Source organism: Mytilus edulis, chromosome 1 (genome assembly GCF_963676685.1).
Source record: "Mytilus edulis chromosome 1, xbMytEdul2.2, whole genome shotgun sequence".
Lineage (NCBI taxonomy): Eukaryota > Metazoa > Mollusca > Bivalvia > Mytilida > Mytilidae > Mytilus > Mytilus edulis.
The window spans coordinates 105,386,115-105,400,609 of NC_092344.1; the positions used below are offsets into that span (position 1 = coordinate 105,386,115).

Genomic DNA, 14,495 nt, shown 5'->3' on the forward strand with positions numbered 1-14,495 from the left:
ACAAAATCAAATTACATACATTTAATGAAATAAATATATTATAAATGTACAAGAAAAGTACAGTTTCACCTTTTAAACACTACTCTCATTGTAACTAGTCTCAGTCCATTTCAAAGATTGAACCCAGCTTTTCACTACCGAAAAAAATCTTTTAACAGAAGGTGTCTCCACTGTATTCAATCAATCATTATACAAGTGTTGTACAAATTATTTGAGAAAAAGTTTTTTTTTTTAATTTATTCCACCACTTCTGCAGCTTTATCTTTATCCTCCTCCTCCTCCTCACCATCTGTGCCATTCTGTTCTCCCTCGGAATCTTCGTCTCCGCTGATCTCACGATTCTCCTCCTCCAATCGTTGCATTTGTTTTGCTAACTCAACTTCATCAGTATCTGATACAAAACGAGGCTGCAAATAAAAAGAAACACATTGATATAAATTTAAAGCACAATATATTACCAAAGAATAGAAAACAAAGCTGAACTGTTCAGCAGCATTAAATATTTTTAGACTATTTGAATACATTCTCCTCTAAAACTCAAATATTTTTTTTAATTGAAGGAAACATACAATGTATACAAGAAACTATTTAGAAAGTTGTAATGGACCAAACCAGAAATTCACCTATCATTTCCATACATTATGTTGTGTTATCTTAGTTCTCCATAAATGATGTCTAAAGCAGTCAAAATGTTATAAACAAATATGATGGGTGCACCAATCAGATTGTTGAAATCAGTGATGTACCCATAGTGCATCAATATTTCTGAAATGGTCCATTGAAGATCTTTATTATGTCCAGATGTTTTGGTTTATAGATGGAACATTTAAACAGACACAACTTCATGGATCTTTTACATTATAGTGGAATAAAATTTGCCGTTAAAGAGAAATAAATCACTTATGATCTATCTTGTAACTGTAAAATTGTCTTTTGTAAACATGATTACTTTAATTTTTGTGCATTGACCTTATGTGTCTGGCTAAATATCACACAATATCCCCTATAATTGAGTATACGAAATGAAATCGAGTGAAGTCAGTGATGAACAAATTTAAATCAACTTATAACATCCAGCTAAAAATATTTTGTACATTCTACTAAGACTTTATATGTGTACAGGAAATTTGATTTATCAGTTTCATACTTTTAATGACTTCCAAATTGTTCAACACAAAACTCAAAGTGACAAGCTGATATTTGTCAGCAGGGCTACTAAAATTGTAGTGACATGACAATATTTGTACCCTACCTGTTGCTGAATGTTGAAGATTCCTCCTGCTTCTTCTATGTCTTCTTTAATTACAGCTATAGCTTTATTTAACAAGGCCATGCCCTCAGTTCTCTCCAAGGTAGATGTGGTCATAACATACAATGGTGGGGCTATCAAATTTATCTGAAACAGAAAACAGATTTATTTAACAAGGTTATACAATATGCTCTTTCTCATTATCTAATTTAATCATAACATACAATGAAGTAGCTGTCAGATTCATCTGAAACAGACAATAGGCCTTGAAGGCATAAAACTTTGCTCAGTGCTCGGAGCACAAAAATCATGCTCGAAACATGAAATCTAGCAATTTTATTGGTTGATTTTTAGAGTCTGAGTACAAAAATCATGCTCGAAGTTGTATGACCGTGAGGCCAGGTCTATTTAACAGAGAAATACCCCTTTTTTCTTCTAACATAGATGTAAACAATCATTTTCTATGTTCACTAAACCCTAATTTGGGGTTAAACACTCTAATTTGATATTAAAATTAGAAAGATCATATCATAGAGAACATGTGTACTAAGTTTCAAGTTCATTGGACTTCAACTTCATCAAAAACTACCTTCATCAAAAACTACCTTCACCAAAAACTTTAACTTGAAGTGGGATTGACGGACGATTACACAGACCAAAATTTAATGCCCCTAGATAGGACATAAAACACAATGAATTAATATATTGCTACCTACCTTAATTGGCATACTTTCTGTAGATAATGCTAGACCTTTCTTCAGAGCTCTCTTTACTGCATCAACACCTTCATAATTAGTACATGCTACTTCAATATCTGAAAATTAAAGTTTATTTACTCATTTAGAATGCTGTTACTTCCATTAATATCAAACTGAAATATAATTTCTTCTATTTCAAGAGTGCAATTTAATTTTTCTCTTTGTTGAAGGCTGTACTGTTGCCTTTAAATGCTTACATCCACTTCATTTTGAAATTTGTAGAATAGTTGTCTCATTTGCAATCATACCACATCTCCTTATTTTTAGTAAATAGTAAAACATTCAATATTGACCAAGACATATGGAGTATATGCTCATACATGAGAATTTTACCTTATTACTAAATATATTTAACCAACTTGAAGTTCATCCTAAATAAAGCTCTCAGACATTAAGCAACCTACAATCAATTAAATATTTTGGATTGACAATAGTGAAGGTACACAACTGAGAAGCACACAGTCATTTGTTTTACCTGCTCTGATTTTAACAGCCTGTGGAGTTAATCTTCTTTTGATGTTGTCTATTAAAACTTCTTTTGTTTCATCATCAATATCACATTCATCTAATATTTCTGGATTTCTGTTAAAAGAAAAGGTAGAAATCAACAAAACAGGTTAAAATTTGAGCTATTGCTCACTAATTATACCCTGACTGTAAATTTTTGAATACAAGAAATGAAATAGCATATTTATGTAAATGTTGCTATAAAGTTTATTTGTGATCTGATTTGTGGATCCAGATAAATTTTTACAAAAATTGTATTTTCATGGTCATTATGTGTCAAAACTCAGGAATGAATGTGAGAATGCATCAAATGTTCAAACATGTTCACATCAAGCTTGATCCCAAATTTCAGGAAGCTCTGATTTGTAATTTTTATTCGACGAACAGACAGACAAATAGTTAACTGCTAGTAGTCTGTTGTTATTTATGTATTATTGTCATTTTGTTTATTTTCTTTGGTTACATCTTCTGACATCAGACTCGGACTTCTCTTGAACTGAATTTTAATGTGCGTATTGTTATGCGTTTACTTTTCTACATTGGCTAGAGGTATAGGGGGAGGGTTGAGATCTCACAAACATGTTTAACCCCGCCGCATTTTTGCGCCTGTCCCAAGTCAGGAGCCTCTGGCCTTTGTTAGTCTTGTATTATTTTAATTTTAGTTTCTTGTGTACAATTTGGAAATGAGTATGGCGTTCATTATCACTGAACTAGTATATATATGTTTAGGGGCCAGTTGAAGGACGCCTCCGGGTGCGGGAATTTCTCGCTACATTGAAGACCTGTTGGTGACCTTCTGCTGTTGTTTTTTCTATGGTCGGGTTGTTATCTCTTTGGCACATTCCCCATTTCCATTCTCAATTTTATCAAAATAGTATACCAACTTTAATTGTAAGCATTATACAAATGAAATGTAGACATAAGTAAAATATACTCAAAATATATATGAACACAATTATAGGACAAATAATAATGCAAACAAGACAATACTGTCTCTGTTTTGATCTAACTTACGTGACAGCATGTTTAAATGCTTCGTATGCTGCACCAGGCTTTTTGTATTTTTCATCAAAATACCAAGCTGTCTTTTTATATAAATCCTCAAGCTGTTCACTGGTGGAATATTTCATTAATTCTCCTACATGTCTTAAAATACTGTTTACCTGGGAAAATTTTAAAAACGATTATAGACTATAAACAGGTATCAAAGGGGGTAAAAATCAATTGTAGACTTATTTTTCCACAAAACAAATATTCTCATCATATGGCAACTAAATAGATTATTGTTAAGAAATAATGCATACAGTTATTATAGTACATAATGACATTATATATCACATGTATAAATGATGAGGTGTGCTAAGGGCTTACTTAACCTTACTTTTTCACTAAAATTAGCTCTTTAATTTGAAGATTTTCATTTATTTTCACACTAATGCTTATTATACAAAACTAAAATCTTGTTTTCAATGTATCTTGTACAGAGTTGTACTTCTTTCAATATTAAATCAAATTTTGTGACAAGATTTTAGGACGGTTGAAAGGATATTATATTGAAAATTACAAACTTAAAAGAACTAGGTAATAGATATAAAATGAGCAATGACCAAAAATATTACACAGTTACACAGAAAACATGGTACAGGCATAAGATGTGGTGAGGTTAAATGTGCTCATATCCCTGCCCCCCCCCCCCCCATTTTCACTATCTAATGCATATATGTTGTAAATGTTTTCTAGAAAGATGAATTTTTTTGGTAAAATGATACACCAAACTGACAGGGATCTCCATGGATGAAAATTGAACGATGAAGGAGGATCTTTCACCATCACAAACCGTGTCTACGCCGTACAGTGTAGTGTGATCGAAAGTATCTATCCCTCCATGTAAGGAAGGGTGAACATGCTTATTCATTGCTTATTTAAATCATATTTATTTGAATTTTCATTATAGAATACTGAAGTATCAATATTTTCATTAGTTGCTGTTCATAACCATTCAAATGCCAAGCCTTCATGGTTCCCCCTTAGTCGAGAATGACCAAAAGTTGTCATGAAGGTCCCCATGTAGTTTTCTTGCTATTTTTGGTAATTGTTATGAGGGTTAAAAATCATGTGGAGCTTATTTTTCACGGACACTGTCAAATTCAGAAGTCATGAACCCATTACTGATATGGCTGATTTGCATCAACAACAAAACGATTCATACGGGTAAAGTTAAAGGTTGAAAAGATTTGTAAAGCAAACGTTGACAAATGAAAAGGTTTTAAATGACTTTATCTAGCAAATGATGCTATGCAACATGCATCTTTTTCGAGACTGAATATAAACCGGAAACGCAGATGTATCAATTTGATTGCAAACTAAGAAATGAATTCGGAATTATGATAAGGTATTTCTTCACAGTAATTATTTTAGTTTTTAGTTTTTAACTTTTAAAGCAATTCTATATTATCGTTACAGCAATACTGGAGTTACTTGCTATGAAATAATATTAATATTTTACGTCTTATTTTGTACTTCTTAAAAAAGGGGGATGCTGATTGCGTAAGTTAAAATAAAAGCATGTGTTCGACTTGTTAAACTGTTTTCTTTGTAACTGGATTATTTTAATTAATTTATTTAATCTAAATAATCATAAGCATTTGCCTAAACTTAGTTAAATAATTCGATAAATGAATCGTCTATCTACAGATAGTATTCTCCTGTCTTGTTTGTTGGTTTACCTGTACAAGCTCAGGTACAAGTGATTAGCAATCTTAATCCAGATACCCTCAGGCTTTAGAACTGTACTTGGATTATAATATGAAAAGTCTAAGGGTTATGCAATTACATGCATTTGATTATAATTGCTAAAAAAAAATGGCGTCGGGCTTTAAAAAACAATTACAGTTTTGAAAGATGGTGGAAGGCAATTTAACGATGGCGCGGGTCATTTGACAATGGCGCAAGATATTTGAATGATGGTGGGGCGCCATCATTAAACAGACCATGGAGATCCCTGAAACATTTTTTCACTTACTGCTTTAGCTTTTGCAAATTTCTCTTCACATTTACATACTTCCTCAGGTGAAACTCTTCTCTTCGATAAATCAATATATCCTGAAGAATAAAATGTTGTAAATTTACATAATATGTGTTTCGCATAAATAAGAGAAAGGTTGGTTAAAATTTAATTTTCACAGTTTTTCAGGTTTTTATTTTTTTTAAATAATACAAAAGTATTAGAATTAAGTTACTGTTATCTCATTAAAGGGGCCTTTAAAACAAATTGAAATATGATTGATTAAGTGGTGGATGGATATTAAACATCTAAAAACAAATACTACATACATATTTATGATGTAACTTATTCCAGAAAAAAATGTATGGGGGGGTTGGAAGGCACATTATTTTAATAATACATGGGTGATGGGTATCAGAGCAACTTTTCACACTATAATTCTCAATTACAATTGTCTTGGTGGCGGGTGCTGACAAAAACTGCCTTCCAACCCCCCCATACATTTTTTTCTGGAATAGCCCTTAGTATGTTTATGTGGTATACTAGACCAAAAACACTGACAAGACTGATTTCGAAATTGCATGCTCACTGTAAAAGTTCAATTGAATCAGAAACAAGATTTTTATATTGGTTGCAATTTGTATCAACTCATTCCATTATACATGTTATATGTATACAATCAATGAATATGCAATCCAATAGAATAATTAGCTTCACCATCTAATTAATCAACCCTGTTTTAACACCTTGACACCAATCTTATAATCTTTAGTTTTGCTTTGACAGAGACTTAGATCATGCCTAAAAGCAGCTTTTATAACACAGATGAAGCAGTTCAGCAAATGGAAGCACATTACACAAGATGTTGAACATTCCATGATAAAAAAAGACTCTCAGAGTAATGTGTTCTTTGTATCATTTGTTGGAGTCACAACTTGTAGTTTAGTAACATAGTGGTATGGAAAACTAGAGGCTCTAAAGAGCCTGTGTCGCTCACCTTGGTCTATGTGAATATTAAACAATGGACACAGATGGATTCATGACAAAATTGTGTTTTGGTGATGGTGATGTGTTTGTAGATCTTACTTTACTTAACATTCTTGCTGCTTACAATTATCTCTATCTATAACAGTACTTTCTGTGGAAAATGTTATTGAAAATCTTCAAATTTTAAGAAAATTGTTAAAAATTGACTATGAAGGGCAATTACTCCTTAGGGGGTCAGTTGACTATTTTGGTCATAGTGACTTATTTTTAGTTCTTACTTTGCTGTACATTATTGCTGTTTACAGTTTATCTCTATCTATAATAATATTCAAGATAACAAAAAAAACAGCAAAATTTCCTCAAAATTACCAATTCAGGGGCAGCAACCTAACAACCAATTATCCGATTCATCTGAAAATTCCAGGGCAGATAGATCGTGACCTGATCAACAATTTTACTTCCTGTCAGATTTGCTCTAAATGCTTTGGTTTTTGAGTTATAAGCCAAAAACTGCATTTTACCCCTATGTTCTATTTTTAGCCATGGCGGCCATCTGTGTTGGTTGGCCGGGTCACCGGACACATTTTTTAAACTACATACCCCAATGATAATTATGGCCACGTTTGGTTAAATTTGGCCCAGTAGTTTCAGAGAAAAAGATTTTTCTAAAAGATTACTAAGATTTACGAAAAATGGTTAAAAATTGACTATAAAGGGCAATAACTCCTAAAGTGGTCAACTGACCATTTTGGTCATGTTGACTTATTTGTAGATCTTACTTTGCTGAACATTATTGCTGTTTACAGTTTATCTCTATCTATAATAATATTCAAGATAATAACCAAAAACAGCAAAATTTCCTTAAAATTATCAATTCAGGGGCAGCAACCCAACAACGGGTTGTTCAATTCATCTGAAAATTTCAGGGCAGATAGATCTTGACCTGATGAACAATTTAATTCCTGTCAGATTTGCTCTAAATGCTTTGGTTTTTGAATTATAAGCCAAAAACTGCATTTTACCCCTATGTTCTATTTTTAGCCATGGCGGCCATCTTGGTTGGTTGGTCGGTCACTCCACACATTTTTTAAACTAGATACCCCAATGATGATTGTGGCCAAGTTTGGATTAATTTGTCCCAGTAGTTTCAGAGGAGAAGATTTTTGTATAAGATAACTAAGATTTACGAAAAATGGTTAAAAATGGACTAAAAAGGGCAATAACTCCTAAAGGGGTCAACTGACCATTTCGGTCACGTTGACTTATTTGTAAATCTTACTTTGCTGAACATTATTGCTGTTTACAGTTTATCTCTATCTATAATAATATTCAAGATAATAACCAAAAACAGCAAAATTTCCTTAAAATTATCAATTCAGGGGCAGCAACCCAACAACGGGTTGTCCGATTCATCTGAAAATTTCAGGGCAGATAGATCTTGACCTGATAAACAATTTTACCCCATGTCAGATTTGCTCTAAATGCTTTGGTTTTTGAGTTATAAGCCAAAAACTGCATTTTACCCCTATGTTCTATTTTTAGCCATGGCGGCCATCTTGGTTGGTTGGCCGGGTCACGCCACACATTTTTTAAACTAGATACCCCAATGATGATTGTGGCCAAGTTTGGTTTAATTTGGCCCAGTAGTTTCAGAGGAGAAGATTTTTGTAAAAGTTAACGACGACGGACGACGACGACGGACGACGACGGACGACGACGGACGACGGACGACGGACGCCGGACGCAAAGTGATGGGAAAAGCTCACTTGGCCCTTCGGGCCAGGTGAGCTAAAAACTAGTGAAATATGATCGAAAAATATTTTGTTTAAAGGATTTCTGATTTTTTTTTAATAAATTCAGTAAATTTCAGATTTCTAGGTAATATCACCATGGGGACATTTAATTGCTTACCTTCTAGGTCATATGGACTCTGATGGATACATGTAGTTGTCTCATTGGCAATTATACCACATCACTTTATTTTTTAAAATGAACACTCTTGTTCGATACATGTATTGTCTTACAAACCTTTGTCTTTGTCTACTCTAATTACAACTACACATTCACTCCTCCCCACTCTAATTAATTTGTTGATAGAACGGATACGTCGACGAGACAATTCACTCAACAATATCATGCCTTCAATATTGTTATATTCCAGGAGATGAACATATGCTCCCATCTCTGCTATAGATCTGACATTGACCATAACAACATCCTCTACCTCTGGGTACTTATTACCATAAAATCTACACGTAAGAACCATTTTTTATATCTGTAATGAAGGAAAATAGTTACATTGTATATATCTTTTACCATGATTTAAATTTTTTATTTTAATTATAGATCAAAGTATGTTTTACCTCAATCTTAAATTCAAAAAAGCTTTAAAAATTGATGAAATATGATTTCAAATATTCTAATCATACAATCTAGAATGCAGGAGAATTGTGTGCCCGTCTTTTTCTGTCTGTTCATATAGGACTAAGGTCACACTGTCTTTTTCTTTTACTTTTTTCTAAAAACAATAAAAAAATCTAGTTAATAAATCTTTTATTTCATTTACTTTCCCAAATCGACCAAGCATGCCAAAAATGCAGGGTTTCCCCTGAGTCAATTATTTTTTTCGCCATCTCTTTCACCAAAACAATATATTTTTCGCCACTTCATTTTTTTTTCGCTAAGTAACATAAACATATTTTTCGTTTAAAATTTTTCTTTTTTTCTACTCCCCCCCCTAAATAAGATGAGTTTGCCCCATTGTGGTCTATAAATATTCTTTTAAACTTATCTTAGAGTCTACATTGCAATGAATAAACACTAAAGAATTTGGCGAAAGAAAAATATATAACGATTTATTTTCGTCCATCTTGTTAATTTACTTTTTTTCTGGGACTTTACCTGATCAGACAGTTAATACTCGGAACTCACCCTGAACTCATTAAGATTTTGACAGAAATCAAAAATCCGCTGATTGCATTTTATAGCTATTGCCAACAAAGGACTAATTAATAAAGGTGTTGATTGTTTTGTTTGTCAAAATGATATGGTTAAATGATGTTTGTCACATGTCACATTAAGGATTTATTAACCACTTTGAGACGCACATGTTTGTAGCAAATTTTTGATGTCTCCTCTCCTTCTTTGTATGATAGTTAAAAAAAGTTAAACTATACTTGAGAGATGGGTCGAAGTACCCTTTTCGAAGCTATGTCGTAGATGTAGATGAAGAACAAATTCATGATTGACCTCCCTCTTTGTCTCTTTTACATGTAGTTTTTATCTTGGTTTAATTTCTCCTTGATTTATAGACCACATTCCCTTCAATCACTTTATACATGTCTAATGATCTGAATGTCTATTTTTTATTTGAATAAATGTGTGTAACTGGGTTGGTGTGATTGGTTTATTCTGCACATCGCACTAATTTAAATTCATACTCTCAAATAATTCAAATATTTACACCTTGACCAGATTGCGCTAAATTGACAGACGAAACGTTATATTATAATGCTTTGAAAGAATAGCATTTCATCATTAATGTATGCCAACAGAGGGTTACTATTTGAAATAGCTTCAAATAAGCATTTAAATGTGAATTACATTGATATTATGGTCTTGGGGAAATTTTGACATGTGTTCCGTCTGATGCAAGATGTGTTTATAAGAATGTTGTGAAAAACGAATTTTAGATAGTTTATGATTTTGTATGATTTGTGGGTTCTTGTTTCGTTTGAATAAAATAAAAGCATGAGTAAATACTATTAGTTTAGCACATGATACACTATATAAAAGTTGTATGGACATTTTATAGTCATATAGCTTTTTAAAAAACAAAATTCTTTTTACTAGATAAATTTAAGAAATATCATGGTGAAGTGTGCATCATAGGTCAGTTTCATCACCATTTAACAATAATTGCATACCATCGAACACCCCAAAAGTCAAATAAAACAATAAAGATACGGTACTTTGAATCTATAAAACAATAAAATGGTCGAACTATTATTCTGTTCTACAAACTATCGACAAAAAAAAGTAAGTAAGTATATTTTTTTTATTTGGATTCGGCATATTGACAAACAATACAAACATACACTCTAATGAGCTTTTCACCGAATATAAAAACAGCTTTCGGGTCGATCCGGCCCCACGTCGATCCGGCCCAAGTCGATCCGTCCCACGTCGATCCGGCCCATATGTCAAGTCGATCCGGCCCCAATAAAAAATATTTTTATAAGGAATGAAAATAAAGATATATATTAATGTAATTCATAAATGTTTATGATTTTTATTATAATGTAAAAGGTATACGGTAAAAAAAAAATATTTTCAGATGAGTACAAAACAACATGAACAAACTAGGTTGATTATGATTTTATTACAAGTTTTTAAGAGTATTGGGTATAATTATATTAAAACAATTCAGACAAAAATTTGATTTAATTAAGTGATTACAAGTGGCATTACCTTATAGTTCACAATCGCCAGACTATTGTTGAATAAACAAACCAATTATAGACTAATGATTTGATTAATCAAGTCATTATGATGAGTTAAATTTTATAGGTTTCAGTGGACTGTAAATATTTATTTAGATATTCTGTGTATATGAACTAACAAAAAATAAATAACCTGCAATTCAACAATAACACTCATTTTCGTATCGATTTAAAATAGTTCTTTAACTGGTACTCCAATACTTCACTTACCTTTTGTCATCTATCATCGGACACTTTTTGAAAATTCCATTTAAACTGTTAAAATGTGTCACAAATTCCTCCAAAATCAATATAGTTATTTCATATTTATTATGGGGCCGGATCGACTTGGGGCCGGATCAACGTGGGCCGGATCGACTTGGGCCGGATCGACTTTGGGCCGGATGGACTTGGGGCCGGAACGACCGGATACCATAAAGACATATGCAATAACAAATAAAACAAGGCATGCAGCATGCAATAAATGATAAAAAGCAGCACCAAAAATTAACTCTAAGCAAATCGCATATACATGTATCTTGCAAAATACCAAGCCTGACATATATATGAAGCACTAAAATTTTAAAAAATTTGCAGTTTAAAAATATTTTTTTTTTAAATTTATGATTTATAAAGTAAAAATTTAAAATCTTTCAAAATTTCAAATCTTAAAAACAAAATTTCAGTTGCAATGCAGCATAAAAAGCATAAATATTGTAACACAAATTATCTACAGGCAGAGCAAAAACATTCTGTTCCACTCCAGGACTGAACAAAACTCTTAAAATGTGAGAAGCTGTTAACAGTCCTGAAATGGTCTGGTAAGCTATTCCATAAAGAAGCAGCAGCAAAACTAAAAGATTTTTTTCCATATGAGGTAGTTCTTACCTGTGGTATTTCCAAAATATTACTGTATCTAAAAGAATATTTAGTGTGTTTAATTTGGAGTAAATTTTGTAAACATACATTCTCATGGGAACCAACTTGTCGACTTGTTCCTTCATTTTATGAAGCCGACTTCACACAGGAATTTCCTTAGAAGAAACAAAAGAATTTAGCAATATCCTATAACTTTACTTCCCGCTTTATCGATGATGTTCTCTCACTAAATAATACAAAATTTGGTGACTATGTTGAACCAGAGACTTATATACATGTGTATATATGTCTCTGGTTGAACGCATCGTGCTATCCCATCGAACTAGAGATAAAGGATACAACATATACAGTTAAGTCTGCATGAGATCTTGACTTACATCTGGAAATTGACAATAAGGGTCGGTTAAAAACAAAACTTTCCGATAAAAGAGATTATTTCAGCTTCCCAATTGTAAACTTTCCATTTAAATGTAGCAACATTCCAGCAGCGCCTGTATACGGAGTATATATATACATTTTGTATCTCCCATTTGATACGATATTCCGTGACGGGCTAGTATTTTTATCATGATTTCCTTGGCTGTTCACAAGGAAGCTATTAAACTAAAACTTCTAAATCATGAGTTGGTTGACCTACATGGAATATCCGTTTCATAGACGACATTGGATATGTTCTTAATGTCGTTACTACAATCCCGTTCCCTTTTCACGAATGTGACCTGCCGAATTAGACAATTTATGGGGTTTATAATAGCATGAGCAACACTACGGATGCCGACATGTGGAGCAGGATCTGTGTACCCTTCAAGAGCACCTGAGAACACCCATAGTTTTTGGTCGGGTTCATGATGCTAAGTCTTTTTTTTCTATGTTGTGTTTTGTGTACTATTGTTTGTCTGTTTGGGTTGTCTTTTCCTTTCGAGCCATGGCGTTGTCAGTGTACCACCGAACACCCCGGACCAAAAGTCAAAGTAAAACAATAAAAAACTTCGACTCTACAAAACAATAGAATGGATTAAATAGGTTGGTTGGTCTATTATTTTGATTTCATAAGTACATTTATATATGTAGGACTCTAAAGTGCGATGGTACTCTAAAGTGCGATGGTTACGCTAAAGTACGATGGTCTACGCTAAAGTGCGATGGTGTCAGACGCTAAAGTGTGATGGTTGTTTGTTTTTTAAGTACGATCAGAAATCACGCTAAAGTGCGATGGTATGACACGCTTAAGTGCGATGGTGTAACGGGAATGGGGTTCAGGCAATGGTTTTCGTTTGTTGCTGAGTTTCTATTACATTTTCGTTTATTGTTTTGATTATGTGTCAAGCCGAAGTCTTTATCTTTTGAATTGTTTTACACTGGTCATTGTATAACCCTATATAGCTTGTAACGGCATGGACCAATGCATTACGTTGACGGCCGTAGGATTATTAGCCGCATACATGTGTACAAGTGTTATTTTATGTCCACTGTAATTATTTTTGTCATATTAATGTTTTGGTTATCATCTGTTAAAGTCATTAAGTCAAATGACTATCCTGCTATAAGAGATTAACATAGCATGTTCTCTAAGGTCACATTGTAAATACTTTTATATGATTTATATGTTTTATTTTTGTAAACAAAGAGTTGGAGAATATTTGGAGATTATTTGGGTCAGTTGGAGAATATTTGGAGAATATTTAGGTCAGTTGGAGAATATTTAGGTCAGTTGGAGAATATTTGGAGAATATTTGGAGATCATAGGTATATAAGAGCCCTCTGTTTTTAGTGTTTAGAGAGGATTAAAGGCAAGACATTTAAGAACAATACAATGTGAAAAGTTATTTAAAAAGGATTTTTGTTATTCTAGGCGCATAACATTTTTAGATATATCTTAGCAGATTACTGATAGCTTTGGAATTATTATTATTTCTTATATTCTTTATGTCCGCACAGTATTGGAGACTGTTGCGTGGTTCCGCTCAGTATTGGACGCTGATGCGTGGTTTTGTCCGCACAGTATTGGAGACTGTTGCGTGGTTCCGCTCAGTATTGGACGCTGATGCGTGGTTTTGTCCGCACAGTATTGGATACTGTTGCGTGGTTCCGCTCAGTATTGGACACTGAAGCGTGGTTTTGTCCGCATAGGATTGGACGCTATGCGTGGGTTTTTGTGTGTGTACAGTATCAGACACTGTTGCCGATTTTATACCGTGTGAAAGTAATTTGCTAATGAATATTTCAATTATACATTTTTGTAAACTGTATGTTATGTAAATAGTGTCCGGAATGGAATTTTAATAAATAGATTAGTGAATTTACTTGTGTATTTCTTGACAACAATACTACAGATTATTGGATTATTTTGTTCTTGAATTTTCTGTGATTTCATAATACCCGGCCTGACCAGAAAGTTTGATGTAACTCGACCGCCATGGCACATGATCGGCATTTGGGATTGGATGGATAGTTTATACTACATCTTCTTATGTTTATCTAAAGTACGATAGTTGTTCAAAAGGTGTAATGGTTACACTGTAATATAGTTAGTACATCCGGAATTTAGTGGAAGTCGTTTTTTAATAAAATAATATGTTATAAGACAATGCCCCGTGTTTAAGGTCATACTTAAAGTTGCATATTTCAAT

General features: G+C 32.9%; 2 protein-coding genes and 1 long non-coding RNA gene across 4 annotated transcripts in view; 1 reads left to right on the forward strand and 2 right to left on the reverse strand.

Moving 5' to 3' along the window:
* Positions 1 to 14,495, forward strand: part of LOC139517135 (uncharacterized) — a 560,758-nt gene that overhangs the window by 89,040 nt on the left and 457,223 nt on the right. The window lies entirely within an intron of this gene.
* Positions 7 to 10,188, reverse strand: LOC139517087 (eukaryotic translation initiation factor 2 subunit 1-like). The gene is made up of 8 exons (XM_071307759.1): positions 10,109 to 10,188; positions 8,534 to 8,780; positions 5,537 to 5,616; positions 3,529 to 3,677; positions 2,483 to 2,589; positions 1,966 to 2,063; positions 1,253 to 1,396; positions 7 to 407 (listed from the first exon to the last, which is right to left on the reverse strand). Exons 2-8 carry the CDS (start codon positions 8,769 to 8,771, stop codon positions 237 to 239), a joined length of 987 nt encoding a protein of 328 aa, XP_071163860.1. The 5' UTR covers positions 8,772 to 8,780; positions 10,109 to 10,188; the 3' UTR covers positions 7 to 236.
* Positions 11,875 to 14,495, reverse strand: part of LOC139516977 (importin-13-like) — a 47,212-nt gene continuing 44,591 nt past the window's right edge. Inside the window, exon 31 of the transcript XR_011663067.1 lies at positions 11,875 to 11,902. The gene's annotated coding sequence lies outside the window, so the exon portion shown is untranslated. The remainder of the gene's footprint in view (positions 11,903 to 14,495) is intronic.